At 50.1% G+C, this 14,393-nt stretch overlaps 1 protein-coding gene and 1 non-coding gene across 6 annotated transcripts in view; one reads left to right on the top strand and one right to left on the bottom strand.

Moving 5' to 3' along the window:
* HEG1 (heart development protein with EGF like domains 1) overlaps window positions 1–14,393 on the top strand; it is a 94,252-nt gene that overhangs the window by 46,988 nt on the left and 32,871 nt on the right. For all 5 annotated transcript variants that reach the window (XM_037033710.1, XM_037033708.1, XM_037033707.1 and 2 more), the window contains 4 exons: window positions 4,438–4,541; window positions 7,495–7,553; window positions 7,784–7,944; window positions 11,967–12,101. In XM_037033710.1, the coding sequence (XP_036889605.1) occupies window positions 4,438–4,541; window positions 7,495–7,553; window positions 7,784–7,944; window positions 11,967–12,101 (459 nt within the window). The remainder of the gene's footprint in view (window positions 1–4,437; window positions 4,542–7,494; window positions 7,554–7,783; window positions 7,945–11,966; window positions 12,102–14,393) is intronic.
* LOC118978320 (small nucleolar RNA SNORA38) lies at window positions 13,950–14,079 on the bottom strand. The gene has a single exon (XR_005064688.1). It is a non-coding gene; the product is annotated as a small nucleolar RNA SNORA38 (small nucleolar RNA).

Below are 14,393 nucleotides of genomic sequence, written 5' to 3'. Positions count from 1 at the left end.
TGAAGATTGTTTCAAATACAAGGTTCAAGTCAAAGCATTATTTAAAGAAAGAAAAATCTAGGAATATAGATATCAGTCAAAACCAAGAATTCCTCTTACTCTACTAGTTTATTTGCTTTCAGTTAACCTATTCCATTTAGCTACACCCTATAAGAAATAAGCCAGGAGTTTTTGGTGTAAGAAGGGAGGAAATGGAAATGGTTTTGTTCTGAAGCAGCACGGCAAGTGCCTGGCTCCCGGCTCCAGCACTGCTGCCCACACATGGAGGCGTGACCCCTGCACCTCCCTTTCCTTGACTGTAAAATCAGATTACCCCTGGTCGGCTTCCCACTTGGGGTTATTGTGACGATCAAATAAAATAATGTATTTGAGCGAGCTTTGGAAACAGTAGACTTCAGGAGCACTCCCGGCATGTTGCCAGTTTGGTTCAAATAAACTGGTTCGAATAAACTCTTATAAAATTTTTTTTAAAAAAAAGAAAGAAAAGAATTTCTTTAACCTCTGGGACCATTAGTCTTTTTTTAAAAATTATATTTATTTATTTATTTATTTAGAGGGGAAGGAGAGAAGGAGAGAAACATCAATGTATGGTTGCCTTTTGTGCGTCCCCTGCTGGGAGTTGGCCTGCTGGGAACTGGCCTGCAACCCAGGCATGTGCCCTGACTGGGAATCGAACCGTGATCCTCTGGTTCACAGGCCTGTGCTCAATCCACTGAGCCACGCCAGCCAGGGCACCATTAGTCTTTAGAGGTTAGTCTTTAACCTCTGGGGCCATTTGGACCAGAATTGAAAGCATAGAGAATAATAAACCACTCTGAATACAAAGTAATAATTATGGACCTTAAATCATGTTTGATAACCTGTATAAATCAACAGTTAAATCTGATGAAAAAAACTGCCTTATAAGCCAAGTGCATAACTTCAGAGGTGAGGATATCTGTGTGCCTGGGGAGGGTGCAGGGGCTGGGCGGGCGCTCTGTGTTGCCATCTTCACATCCACACTGAAAACAGAGGCCGCATTCACTGACGTGGTTCAGAAGAGATCTGTGTGCTTAGTTAGCATTTGCAGTCTGTCTGTTTCTGTACGGAGTGTCTGGGTATAAACCTGGACCTGTCAGATGTGAAGACGAAGGAGTGGGGTGCTGGTTCTGGAAGCCTGCGTGTGGAGTGTCCCCAGGGTCCCCAGGGTCCAGGAGGAGAGTGGGTCTATTGTGATAACAATCATCTTTCCCTTTGCAAGTCATTTAACTTCATTGTTCACAAACAGCAGAGGAACATGCAAATTAGAGCATGCGGAAATGCTTTCATTTGGCCAAGAATGTCTTCAAAGAGCTCCCTGCTGCTCAGAAAGAGTCCTTAGCAGCTGGCTTCACTGAACTGTAGAACAAGCAAAAAGATGTTAAATAAGGATTAAGGGCTTTAGACAGTAAGTATAAGATGTTAAATGTTTTCCCTGGCTTGTTTGTGGGCCTTTTTTTTAAATTCAGCAAGTAAACTTTCTGTGAAAAAGCAGCTTCAGGAGTCTGTGTGCTTTGGGTTATTTTTCCTTTTCTGTCCAGAGGGGAAGATAACAATTTAATATAAAGGAAGATAAGAGCCAGACATAAAGCAGGCTATACTGACTTGTGGTTGCCTGCCCACCTATAAGTTCCATTCCCCTCAGGCCCGATTAGCTCAAATAGACATTAACTAGAATTTTATTTTATGAGAGAAATGGGCCTTGAAAATGAGGTTGTTTTCTTTTGTGCCTGAATCCAGCACTATCTTGAATACAGGTGGTTTCATTATTTGCCTCTTAGTCACAGAGTCTGGTGGCCTCCTGGAGCGGGGCCTCACTGTGGACATCTGGAACCTTCTGCCACAGCCCCTTGGCCATCCTTAGACTATCAGATTCCTCAGGGAACTGTGGGTGTAGCAGAACCCAGAAGATGGGCACATGTGACATTAGATGTTAATTTTGGCCCTTGGAAGCTGTGTGACCGTGGGAAGTTACTGACTTCTGGAAAGCTCTTTTATCACTGATCAAATGGGCATTTCCTCTGAGCGAGAGGAATAGGGGGGTTAGTGGGGGTGATGGTAGTGAGAAGAGGGAGCCAAAACCTGCCCGTGAAGGTGAGGACTCACCAACTTGGTGAAAGACCTAGAGAGACTTCCGCCAAGATGGAGGCATAGGTGGAAACACTGTGCCTTCTCCCACAACTGAATATAAAGACAACAAAGCTTTAGTAACAAAAACGCAGCCAAAACACAGAAAATTGAACTATACGGAAGTCCGACAACAATGAACTGTTCTGCCAGACTGATAAACCAGCAAAGGAGCCAGCAGTGAGACAGACTGTGCAGGCCCCAGCGGTGGGAAGCAGCAGAGGGGGCTGCCATTGCCCCTCTTTGACCCCGCCCCCACATACAGCATCACAACCCAGTGACTGAGTTGCCCCGCCCTGGTGAACACCTAGGGCTCCGCTCCTCATATGTAACAGGCACGAACGGACCAAAATATGGCTCAAGAAGAACTCAAAGCCCCAGAGCTAATAACTGTAAGCTACCAAGAGATAGCCAACCTATCAGATGCACAGTTCAAAACACTGGTGCTCAGGATGCTCACAGAACTAGCTGATTTTAGTCACAAATTAGAGGAACAAATGAAGGCTAAATTAATTGAAATGAAGGGAAATGCACAGGAAACTAATAGTGATAGAAAGGAAACTGGGACTCAAATCAAGGGAGTGGACCAGAAGGCAGAAAAAAATGACCAAACAGAAAAAATATGAATAAACAAGAATTCAAAAAAATGAGGAGAGGCTTAGGAACCTCCAGGACATCTTTAAACGTTCCAACATCGGAATTACGGGGGTACCAGAAGGGAAAGAGGAATAGCCACAAATGGAAAACTTATTTGAACAAATAATAAAGGAGAACTTCCCCAGTCTTCCAAAGACAATAGACTTCCAGGAAATCCAGGAAGCTCAGAGAGTCCCAAGGAAGCTGGACCCAAGGAGGCACACACCAAGGCACATCATAATTACATTAGCCAAGATGAAAATGAAGGAGAGAATCCTAGAAGCAGCAAGAGATAAGGGGACAGTCACCTACAAAGGAGTACCCATCAGACTGTCAGCGGATTTCTCAAAAGAGACCTTACAGGCAAGAAGGGGCTGGAAAGAAGTATTCCAAGTCATGAAATCCAAAGACCTACATCCAAGATTGCTCTATCCAGCAAAGCTTTCATTTAGAATGGAAGGGCAGATAAAGTGCTTCTCAGATAAGGTCAAGTTCAAGGAATTCATCAACACCAAGCCTTTATTATATGAAATGTTGAAGGGACTTATCTAAGAAAAAGAAGATAAAAAATATTAACAGTGAAAGGACAGCAAACTCACAGTTATTAACAACCACACCTAAAACAAAAGCAAAGTAAGAGGACAGCTAGATCAGGAGCGGAACCATAGAAATGGAGGGTTAGCAACAGGGGAGTGGGAGGAGGAGAAGGGGGGAGAAGGTACAGAGACTAAGAGCATAGACGGTAGGTAGAAATAGACAGGGTGAGGACAAGAGTAGTGTGGGAAATGTAGAATCTAAAGAACTTGAGACACGTGGTCATAAACTAAAGGGGGGAATGGTGGGGGAGGGGGTGTGCAGGGTGGAGGGGAATGAAGGGGGCGNGGACAGCAAACTCACAGTTATTAACAACCACACCTAAAACAAAAGCAAACCAAGAGGACAGCTAGATCAGGAGTGGAAACATAGAAATGGAGATCATATGGAGGGTTAGCAACAGGGGAGTGGGAGGAGGAGAAGGGGGAAGAAGGTACAGAGAATAAGTAGCATAGGCAGTAGGTAGAAAATAGACGGGGAGGACAAGAGTAGTGTGGGAAATGTAGAATCTAAAGAACTTGAGACACGTGGTCATAAACTAAAGGGGGGAATGGTGGGGGAGGGGGTGTGCAGGGTGGAGGGGAATGAAGGGGGCGAACAGAACAACTGTAATGGCGTAATTAATAAAATATATTAAAAAAAGAAAGACCTAGAGTGTGAGAGTCCTCGTCCCTCTGAACATTTATGGGCTTGGTGAGCATGTCTGTGTCCAGCCCCGTGTCCCCCTGTAGGAGTGTGTTCTTCGGGCCAGCTCACCTCTTTTCTTTGTCCCAGCTTTGTGAGGCATCTATTATGGGAAGGCCCCTAGAGAGACGTGAAGAAGGTTCCTCTCAGCAGCCCTCCCACGTACTCAGTCTGAGCCTTCAGCTCAGCTCAGCAGACATTCGCTCTCCTAGAGAGGAGCCCAGAGCAGGAGAGGTGGTCTGCACCCTCCAGCAGAAAGAAGTGCACAGCGGTGGCCCTTTGAGGAGGAGTAAAGCTGGATGCCCCAGAAAGTCACAAACATACAGCCGTGTAGGCCCACCTGGTGTGTAGCCTAATAGGTTATGTTTTTATTTTCAGTTAGAACCTTCGTGACAGAGTTTAAGTTAAAGAAAGTGTTTCCTAACACCACCGTGGAAAAACACTCGGACCTACGTGAAGTTGAAAATGAGATCACCAAAACAGTGAGTTTTCCGAAAGACATCTTCCTTCCAGTCCTTTGCTTGCTAGAGCAGGTTTCATTCAGAACCGGGAACCTCCTGGGGATCCGCTGTGTTATCTCCCGCGTTGTTCGTTCCCGTTATACTCGGAAGGTAGAGTAACAACAAGCCTCTTGAAAATGGAAGGGAGGCGTTGAGAACTAGTGTTCCCAGTGGAAGCGGCTCTTTAAGGTTGTCCTCAGGTGCAGCCTTTGTCAGGGCCTTGGCATTTCCTTCCCACGTGCAGACTGACAGCTGCAGACGTTCGGAGGCCATGAACCTGTAGGAGCTGTTGGTGAAGAGGAGTGGCCCAGAGAGCCCCCTACCCCGTCTGCTGTCGGCACGCTCTGGGACCTGCTGTCTGTTCAGGAAGGTGGACAGGATGAGGCTCTTTTTCCTCAAGGGAGTGTCAAGGGCAGAACAGTTCATCCCGATGGTCCAGGGCTGATAATTCATGGCATAGAGTATCTAGGGGACTTTGATTCTTCTTTCCCTCTTTGCTCACTTTTTGTCAGGAAAAAGGAAAAGTAGAGAAGAAAGAAGAAATGAAATGAAACTCCGATACTAAATTTTGCCTTTCAACTGCTACCGGAGTCTAAGATTGGGTGTTTAGAAAGTTGAAGTTGGTCGTTAAAATAAGTCTCAGAGATCAGCTGATTTCTGATTTCAGTTTTACTTGTTCTTTATGGGTGAGAGTTATTACTAACCAACACCTATAGGATTTTATGGGACTGTGGATTTTATCTGTATGAAAGTTAGGTTCCAGTCCTGTTTCTTACCCCCCCGAGTATCTGCTCCGTGAGGGGCACTCTGACAGATACCTCACTTTTGTAAGCAGTGTTGCTAACGCCTTTGCAGTTGGAAGACCGAGGGGCTCCCAAAGTTAATGGCATTGACTGAGCTCACACAGAGCAAGTGCAAAGTTGGGGCGCAGTCCACTAGACCACCCTCACTTCTGACAGCAGTTGCAAGTTCAGGGATCCGTGAGACCACCCTCAGATTTGATAATTTGCTAGGACTAAAGATCTCACCAAAAGCTGTCCTACCACGGTTATGGTTTATTACAGTGAAAAACTCCAGGTTGCCTTCAGCCGAGGGAAGGGAGACGTGTAGGACAGAGTGCGGGAGGGCTCCAAACTTGGTGCTTCTGGTGTTTCTCTCCCGTGGAGTCATGGACCGTGTGAGCTCCCCTGGGCAACAGTGTGTTTGGTAGTCATGCAGCGAGGCCAGCCCAGGAGCTGACTTGAGTCTTGGTGTCTAGAGGCCATGTGTAATGCTTGCTTCGGCAGCCCCTGGACTAAAATTAGAGCCAATCTGTAGGCATAGTCAACTGCCCATATGGCTGACCTCAGTCTCCAGCCCCTCTGGACGTCCAGGGGATATCATGTGACTCAAAGCCCTCACGATAATTCCCAGTGCTGGACTCTCTGGAGTGGCCTCAGCCGCTGGGTGAACAAAGGCAGGCCATTCCAAAGGCTTAGAGATTACCTCTGAGGCACCAAGGGCTAGACCTCTCTTTGGGCAGGGTTTAATTCTTCACCACACCGTGGGTTTTATAGCTACTTCCACAGCTTCTAACCCTATACCTGGTGGTGGCGTCGCTCCACTGCACCTGCCCCTTGGCTGTACTGCAGGCCAGTAGCGCGGGGCTCAGAACCCGGGGCCCGGCAGTCCTTTTCCTTACACGGGCTCAGTGAGTACTCCGACTTGCTAACTTTTCCCAGTGTCAACGTATAAATTAAGGGACATCTCCACCCCAGGAAATAGTGAAGATTTGGGCACTGACTGGAGAAGCTACTCAAGTCCTTTCCCAAGGCTCCATTCTATTCTTAAGCATGCTATTTCTGTTTCACCTGAGGGGAAAAAAGCTTAAGTAATAATGCTAATAGCAAGTCATTGCCTATCAAAGTATAAAGCAGTGTCATACAAAGCCGTAAAGGGTTTGATAACATCCTGTGTTTGAGATGTATCTGACACGTGGGCTTAGAAGTCAGGTGGGTCTTCACTGGTCAAGGTATTGAGACCCTCTACTGCCTAACAGAAGTCCCCAGCCCCAGTGTGGGGGGGACAGGGAAGCAGGCTCGGCACTTTCTCTATGCCCTGGAGGGGTCTCCTGCTCTCTCTGAGGGTATGAGGCACGCACAGGCAGTCGGTCTTAATTTGCTCTCAACAAAAGGTTCTTGACCCACATAATGTAATTTCCCATGGAGGGCCTTTTGAAGAGGACCTGTCTTGGAGCTGGGTCAACTCATTGCAGATTAGGGAGGGTGTGCACGGGGCCTGCCAGACCTGGGATGGCTGAGAGGCACCAGCCTTTTCATGAGGCTCATTCACTATCCAAAGTCCAAATAAACAGTTGCCTCTGAGTTTTTTNTGGGGGGGGGACAGGGAAGCAGGCTCGGCACATTTGCTCTCAACAAAAGGTTCTTGACCCACATAATGTAATTTCCCATGGAGGGCCTTTTGAAGAGGACCTGTCTTGGAGCTGGGTCAACTCATTGCAGATTAGGAAGGGTGTGCACGGGGCCTGCCAGACCTGGGATGGCTGAGAGGCACCAGCCTTTTCATGAGGCTCATTCACTATCCAAAGTCCAAATAAACAGTTGCCTCTGAGTTTTTTGAAACCCTGGGTCTTACAAGAGATCTGCTGCTTTGAAGATATTTTGCATCCAAGGGTGCTGTTCTGAACATCATTCCTGCCAAGATTTTCCCCACTGATTTACTGTCTGCCTCTCTCCCTTTGTACTCCCAGAAAACAGCATAAGTGCAGGAAGGCATTAAGAAGGGAACAAGAAAAGGACAGCACTCCTCTGTAAAACCCCCTGCTGACAACTTGGTGGCTGGAAAATGCCTGTTTAATTCTGAAAATAGGAAATTGGTTCCAGGTCTAGGCTTTTGTCTAACTCACAGTTAATGACAAACTTGTTCTTCCTTTCAGTTAAATATGTGTTTTTCCACATTACCTGGTTATACCCGATCCACTGCTCACGCTTCTAGGTGAGTATGTTTGCCTGTGAACCAGTCTGTATAAAGGGGAGGGTATTCTTGCATGGGTAGCAGCAATAAAGGTGGGCCCTGTTTTGACCAAGCCGCACCGTGACCGAAGTCAGTGGACCTCCATGCTGTCCCATTCCCTCACTGGACAAGGGAGATGACGCTTGCTTTTCAAAAGCCTTGGGGCCCACATGTCCTTTTAGAACAATAAAAACCTGCATACGTTGTTTTAGGGAGGCCAGCGCTGTGGTCATGTCGCTGCAAACCACCTTCTCCCTGGCCTCCAATGTGACTCTGTTCGACCTGGCTGACGGGATGCAGAAATGTGTCAACTCCTGCAGGTCCTCTGCTGAGGTCTGCCAGCTCTTGGGATCTCAGAGGCGGATCTTTAGAGGTAAGAGAATGGCCCTCTGGGAGGGCCCCACCCATGCAGTTAGGCACAGAGAATAGAAATGACCTAGAATAGAAATGTAAGGTGTTTGGGGCTCAGGTCCAAGAAAGCTCATCACAGAGCCAGGCTGTCTCTGAAATGTGTGTTCAGCAAAAGACCGTTGTGTGTGTGCACCTCTGTACACACGTGTGTGCACTTACACACATGCAGTCTTGAAGTCACCTGGTCCTTGGCATGCTGCCCTTTCTATTCCTATGCAGGACCTGATGTGATAAAGCAGAAATCACTGTCCTTTCCCTTGCAAAGTTGCCACTCTCTCTGGGGAGACAGACATTCACACCCAGAATGTACGTGCATGTCAGTACCCCAACCCTCCATCGGCCTACGCCATTAAGGAAAAAAGTGTGTGCAGCATCTCCTTCCATCTTTGTGTATTTGCACGTCAGCAGTGCACAGAAACAAGACGGGAGAGATGTAGCGCAGACTGCCCGGTGCCGTTCGAGGTCACCTCTGTCTTCTTGTTCTTGCTTTACCTGTTTTGCCAAAAAGCATCCGTGGTGCATCTAGTAGAACGCAGATGGGGAAAGGGGTCAGAAACAGGTTCAGAAGGCAAATCTGAGTCTTGGAGGAGCAGTCTTGCCTCTGGAATGGGAAAACTGCGGAATCAAAGTGCTTCTTTGCAAAGGGGGCTTGTCCCTGCTGCCATCTCGTGAGTGCTCAAAGGGGGCTCTGCTAAGCTCACTGCACTACACAAGTAGGATGTGGAGCCTGTGGGAGCCCCCATCTGGTGCCCAGATGCCGACCTGAGCTGTAGGTAGTAGCTCTGGTGCCGCATCTGCTGGTGGATCCGGCCCGTGGTTCCCCGTGGGCTGGGGCTCAGTGAGCGCTGGTCCCAGGGCTGTTGGCAGCGCCCTCCCTGGAGAGGGCCTGTGAGCCAAGGGTTAACCTTTCGCTCTGGCATAAATGCTGCACCTTTGGCCTATTTCAGGGCTGGTTATTAATTTTTTTAAAAAAGCTAAACTCTCTGGAATTGTACTTGCTATCACTCAGCATCACTGGGGAATTAGCTTAAAAATCTATGCCCGGTTACACTGTGCTCTGAACTCTGAGGCGAGAACTCGTCAGTTTACTTTGTTTCATTTTGTGATCCAAGGGCCCCAGTCTGTCCTCGCCAGCAGTTAGGAAGGGGACCTTGGAATTCACCGCACACTCAGGGACCACACCGTCTGTGGGCAGCGTTGTATGAGGCTGCTTGTTGTCCCCAGTAAATGCAGGTCCTGCCTTGCAGATCCAGTGGCCGGATGCTGGGCCTGCGAGGGCGTGTTCAGAGCACCCCGGTCCCTCTCACACTCCCCTTCCTCCACCCGCCTGGGTGCCTGTGGCTCGCGGGGAAAGCTCCTGTTCTCCTTGCTGAGGTTCCATTCTTTTCTTTTTTAGGACGTCAGTTTTTTAAAGAGCAGTATTAGGTTCACTGCAAAATGGAGAAGAGATATCCCACACTTGCATCCCCTCCCCTTTCAGAGCCCGTGAATTGCAGGCCGACTCGTCAGTTCTTAATCCCAGGTCTTCTCCCGGTTTTGCCGACACACTCAGCTTGGGCTCTGGCTCCCCTGTCTGAGCGCTGGGGAGGCGGGCATGACGGGCCGGAGCCCTCAGGCTCCGACATCGGGTGTTTCCAGCCTCTGGGCAGTGCCGGGCTACTGTGGACCCTGCCGTTGGAAAGGCGGTTTTTACTTTTCAGTTCACAAAATACCTGCTTCCCCACCTTTCAAAACCCTGCAGCTCATGTCTCGAGAGGTTTCAAGTCCTTGGAAATCGCCCATGCCTCGTCTCAGCCTCGGATTTACCTAAGTTCTCGTGGCCTGGGCGGTGGGCGTCACACCCAGGAAGGGCCGTGCGTGGGAAGTGTGGCCATAGAAAATCACCTCACCAGGCTTAAGAGGAAAATGGGATTCTGAGTGATTCCGTTTGATGGATTTATGATGGGCAGCCCCTCCTCCTTGCAGAGGCAGGCCAGCTGTTCTTGCGTCCTGGTGAACCTGCTCTGTGCAGGCAAGGGGGGCTTCCGGCAGAGGGCAGCGTTTGCGAGCGCACTGGGTGAGCGGGCAGGACGGAAGGAAAACACGACATTGGGTTCCAGAACCTATCTAATCAGGCCAGGCCGCTCGGGCTGGCTGCGGGACAAGGCTGCTGCCGGCCTGGGCAGCCTCTGGCCCTGGGTGTTCTTCTTCGGATTAAGGCTTGAGCCCTGGCGGAGCCTTCAGAAGGTAAACATGAGGGACCGCAGAGTTTTGGGACTTCTCTGGTGCCAGCTTTGCGGTGTTTGCTCCCTGAAATACAGACTGCCCACAATAAACAAAGGAAATTCTATCACACACACAGACAGGGTTCTCATTTAGCATGTCAGCTTCCACTGATAAAGACAGGAAATTTGGCACTGAGAACTAAAGTCGCGTCCTAAGCTTACCTCCCCGTGGCCAGGCCATGCACCAGGTCCCAAGCTCTCAGGACTCAAAAAAGGAGGCTGATTCTGCGCCCCATTCCACAGCCCAACCCTCCTGCATGGGTGTCAGCTCCCATCACCAGAACCTGCCTAGGTGCAGACACTTCTGCCCTGTTAAGAGCTGGTTTCTGAACAGGTTGATGTCTTCCTTAAGGTGGGAGAAGAGGGACCATCTTCACTGCACAACATGCACATTGTCCTTCGGGGGCCCTCTCCCCTTTCTGAACTTACACTTGTCTGCCTGCAACAGCGGCCACAGGGCAGGCTCCCCTTGCCGTGTACGCTGGTCGGCACCAGTTACTGCTACTTTCCCGCTGGGTTTGTGTGTTCGTTCTGTTGTCTGTGTATCCCAGTTACAGGCGTCTTTTTCAGTCAGGCTTACCTTAGATGGTAAAATGCACCCTTACCGTGCCCACTGTGTACAGCCTCAGCGGGGGGTCAAGNCCTTTCTGAACTTGCACTTGTCTGCCAGCAACAGCGGCCACAGGGCAGGCTCCCCTTGCCGTGTACGCTGGTCGGCACCAGTTACTGCTACTTTCCCGCTGGGTTTGTGTGTTCGTTCTGTTGTCTGTGTATCCCAGTTACAGGCGTCTTTTTCAGTCAGGCTTACCTTAGATGGTAAAATGCACCCTTACCGTGCCCACTGTGTACAGCCTCAGCGGGGGGTCAAGGTTCACAGTGTCAGGGAGGGTCACATGCCCAGCACGACTGCTTTTTGAATGACAGTGAAATGGTTCTTTGTCATCCACGAAATGAACATGGCCCACATGCCCAGGGTGGACACAGACAGGCGGACACACATGTGAGAAATGGGGACAGGAGGAAGAAGTCACGCCCATTCTGCTCACCTGACCCTCTTGCTGACCCAGAGACGGGTGGTCTGGCGCCCCCTTCAGCACGTGTGTCATGGAGTGCTGGTGTGTGGCCCAGTCTCCCTGCAAGGTGCTGAAGACCCAGAGACAATAAGCCTGAAGACACGGTGAATGTAGCAGGGAGGCAGACAGGTGACATAATTAAACTACAGCCCCCAGAGAGCAGCTACCTTCCACACCTCTCCTCGGAACGTCCGTGTTAGGCAGCAAGCTACCTCCACAGCAGTGTGCTGTGTCCCTTTTGGCTGCACGGATGTAGTGCTGAGACACGCTTTCTGAGTCCCTCAGCTTCCTCAGAACAGTGTGGTCATGGCTTCTGCGTTGGTGTCAGTCTCCCTGCTGCAGTCCTTAAGCAAGAAGATGTCACACCTTCGAGGCTGGGTTGCAGCGGATGCTGGGGTCAGGGGCAGCACCGTTTATTCTGGGTTTCTTTGTCTCACGGCACGCTGTGCGAACTTCTGGTGAGCGAGCCTGGGGCCGACAGTGGGGAGGGTGGCCAAAGGCCGAATGGACCTCTGAAAGGAGTGTGCGCCAGGGACGCTTTTTGGAAAATGGTTCCCAGAGCCTCTTAAAATAGAAAGTTCATGCATCTGAAGGGTTGAAGTCTAGCAGGTTTTGTTTCGTTTCACTGTCTTGTTTCTCCATTCCAGCGGGCAGCTTGTGTAAGCGGAAGACTCCGGAATGTGACAAAGAGACCTCCATCTGCACTGACCTGGACGGCGTCGCACTGTGTCAGTGCAAGTCCGGCTACTTTCAGTTCAACAAGATGGACCACTCCTGCCGAGGTACCACGGGGTCTTGGGGGCTCTGCAGCCCATCTTGGGACAGGATAGACGCTTTGCTCTGCCCAGGGCTCTCTTCCTGCTCTAGGTTGACTGTTCTAAACCTGGGGTGACCCGTTCCTTTTATTCTGCTCACAGCAGGGTAGCACACATTACCTCATCAGAATAGTAGCGTTGTCTCTGACCCAGGCTGGCCCGGCCGCTGGAGTCAAAGGGAAAGAAAAGAGAATGGAATGCCTGTGGGGGCAACGCCTTTTCTTTTCTTTTCATTTTTTTTCCACTTTAAGGAAATTAGAAAAAATTTTGTTTTAATTCCCAAAGCTTTATTCTATTGTCTGCTGATCTCCTAAACCTGTAATAGCAGCAGGAGTCGGGCTGTGCCTTTTAGCAGCAGCAGTGGCTCAGTTGGCAGAGTTCCGACGAGACTCAGGCCTGTGGGTCAGAGTCCACCTTGGCAGCACCAGTCACAGAGCACCCCAGGCAAGTCACTTGGCTTTGCTGAACCCTAGTTTCCTCTGAGAATTAACGAAGGCCGTGTAACAGGCAGTACTTTATACAACATAGGCACCTACTCTTATGTTTTACCCAGGTTGTTGTTGAATCAACAGAGTGCTTGAGGGCAGAAAGCAAATTCTGCAAACCTTTTAGGTGAGCTAAAATTCGTTTAGTTTGAGATTAAAGTCTGCTCAGCGAGTGGCACTTTAACACTAGATGACTCCACTGCCGCAGTGCGTGGCCAATGAGAGAAGCTCCGCGACATCAGGCCGTAGCTTCAGGCTTCGCGTCACGTTAGAATGTGTTTGGCTCACGTTTCCTGTTGGTGACAGGTGTACTGGAATCTGAGAAAAAGTCGGGAAAGGAGGCATGCCACTTGTATCTGTGAGAACGCCCCACTAAGGGACTCATTCTATCAGGAGAGGATTAAAATACATTTCAGGGCAGTGTTCTTATCCTGAGCTTCAGACCCATACACAAAGGGCTTGGAGGGTGCACAGCCTCAGCTCTGCGCGAAGGCCCTGCAGCGGGTGCTGAAGGAGAGGGCCAGCGCTCCGGGACAGGCAGCGGCCTTGGGACCTGACAGCTTCACAGCGTCTCTCAGCACCGCATCAGGCTGCCGTTTGATTCAAAGAGCTGGTGCTTCCTAATTCCACCTTATCTGTGTACCTTCCATGCAAAGTGTTCCTCACCCTTCTGAGAAACCGGGCTGTAGAGCCCCACTCCGTGTGGGAAGGTGACCGCTGCTGAAGTCCTCTGCTGGGGCACCGTGTGGCCAGCAGAGGGACAGGGGAGGTGGCGGAAGCGCAGGCCTGTAGGCACTCAGGCCTGTGCCCGGTGCCTCTGCAGTTGCTGATGGTGGCCCTGCCCCTGCTGCTCCTGGCTGGCCGAGCCACGCCCCCTCATTTCCCTGTTAGCAGCATCAGAGTTATGTCACTCACAGACTAGTGTTAGCAACTGCAGAGCTGTCATAGAGTTTCCAGTGCAGGGGGTGACACAGCCACCAGCAATCCGTGTTTCTCGAGTACTGACCCAGTAATGACCCAGCATGAAGCAGCCTTGGTTAGCTTTCAGGCCGTTGCTGAGGCTGGTGAAGCCTCATTTCTGCAGTGTCCTCATTTGTTCGATTTTCCCGTGTGGCTCTGGGGCCTCTGAGGAGAACATCTGGGGTCTCCGCCCACCGGTGCCCTGTCAGCTGGGCTCTGATGGGTTAGCAGTGACATCTTCTGGCCACTGCTGCTGGAGCACAGGGGTATTTGAGATGAGTCCCCTTTTGGACACGGCAAATCAGGGGTCAGTCCCTGCTTAAATGTAAGATAGAGGTGCGGGTGTGTTTTCTTTCTTTTTCTTCTTTCTGTATGTGGGATGGTTGATCTTGAGCCTGCTGGGAGCAAGCTGGCCCCAGACCTCCCCAGTCCACACTTCTGTGCCTCCAGTTCTTACGTGTCCAAAGACAGGGAACCACGGATGTGTCTTCGTAGGAGGATGGTGTGTTTTCTAAATCTCTGTAATTTGTCATTGTTCATTAGCACAGCTGCATTGTTGTTTTGTCACGCACCCGCACACACACGGTGTCTCACATGACATGTCTTCACACGAGGAAGTCTTTACCAGTCTTTCCAAGCATCACAGAAAATCAAAGTAGGTGCCCTTCCCACAAGCGTCTTAGCCTCCTTCCGTCATGCAGGTGTCGTGATGAATTCCAGCTACCTGTCAGCAGGAGTCCTTCTCTCACCCGACCACAGTGCCTTGAGGGCTGGGCCCGTGTCTAGAATCTGCCTAGCACACTGCGGCACTCAG

This window comes from Sturnira hondurensis, unplaced genomic scaffold (assembly GCF_014824575.4).
Source record: "Sturnira hondurensis isolate 20B ecotype Veracruz unplaced genomic scaffold, ASM1482457v3 Scaffold0021765, whole genome shotgun sequence".
Classification (NCBI taxonomy): domain Eukaryota; kingdom Metazoa; phylum Chordata; class Mammalia; order Chiroptera; family Phyllostomidae; genus Sturnira; species Sturnira hondurensis.
This window is presented reverse-complemented; position numbering and strand designations above follow the sequence as displayed.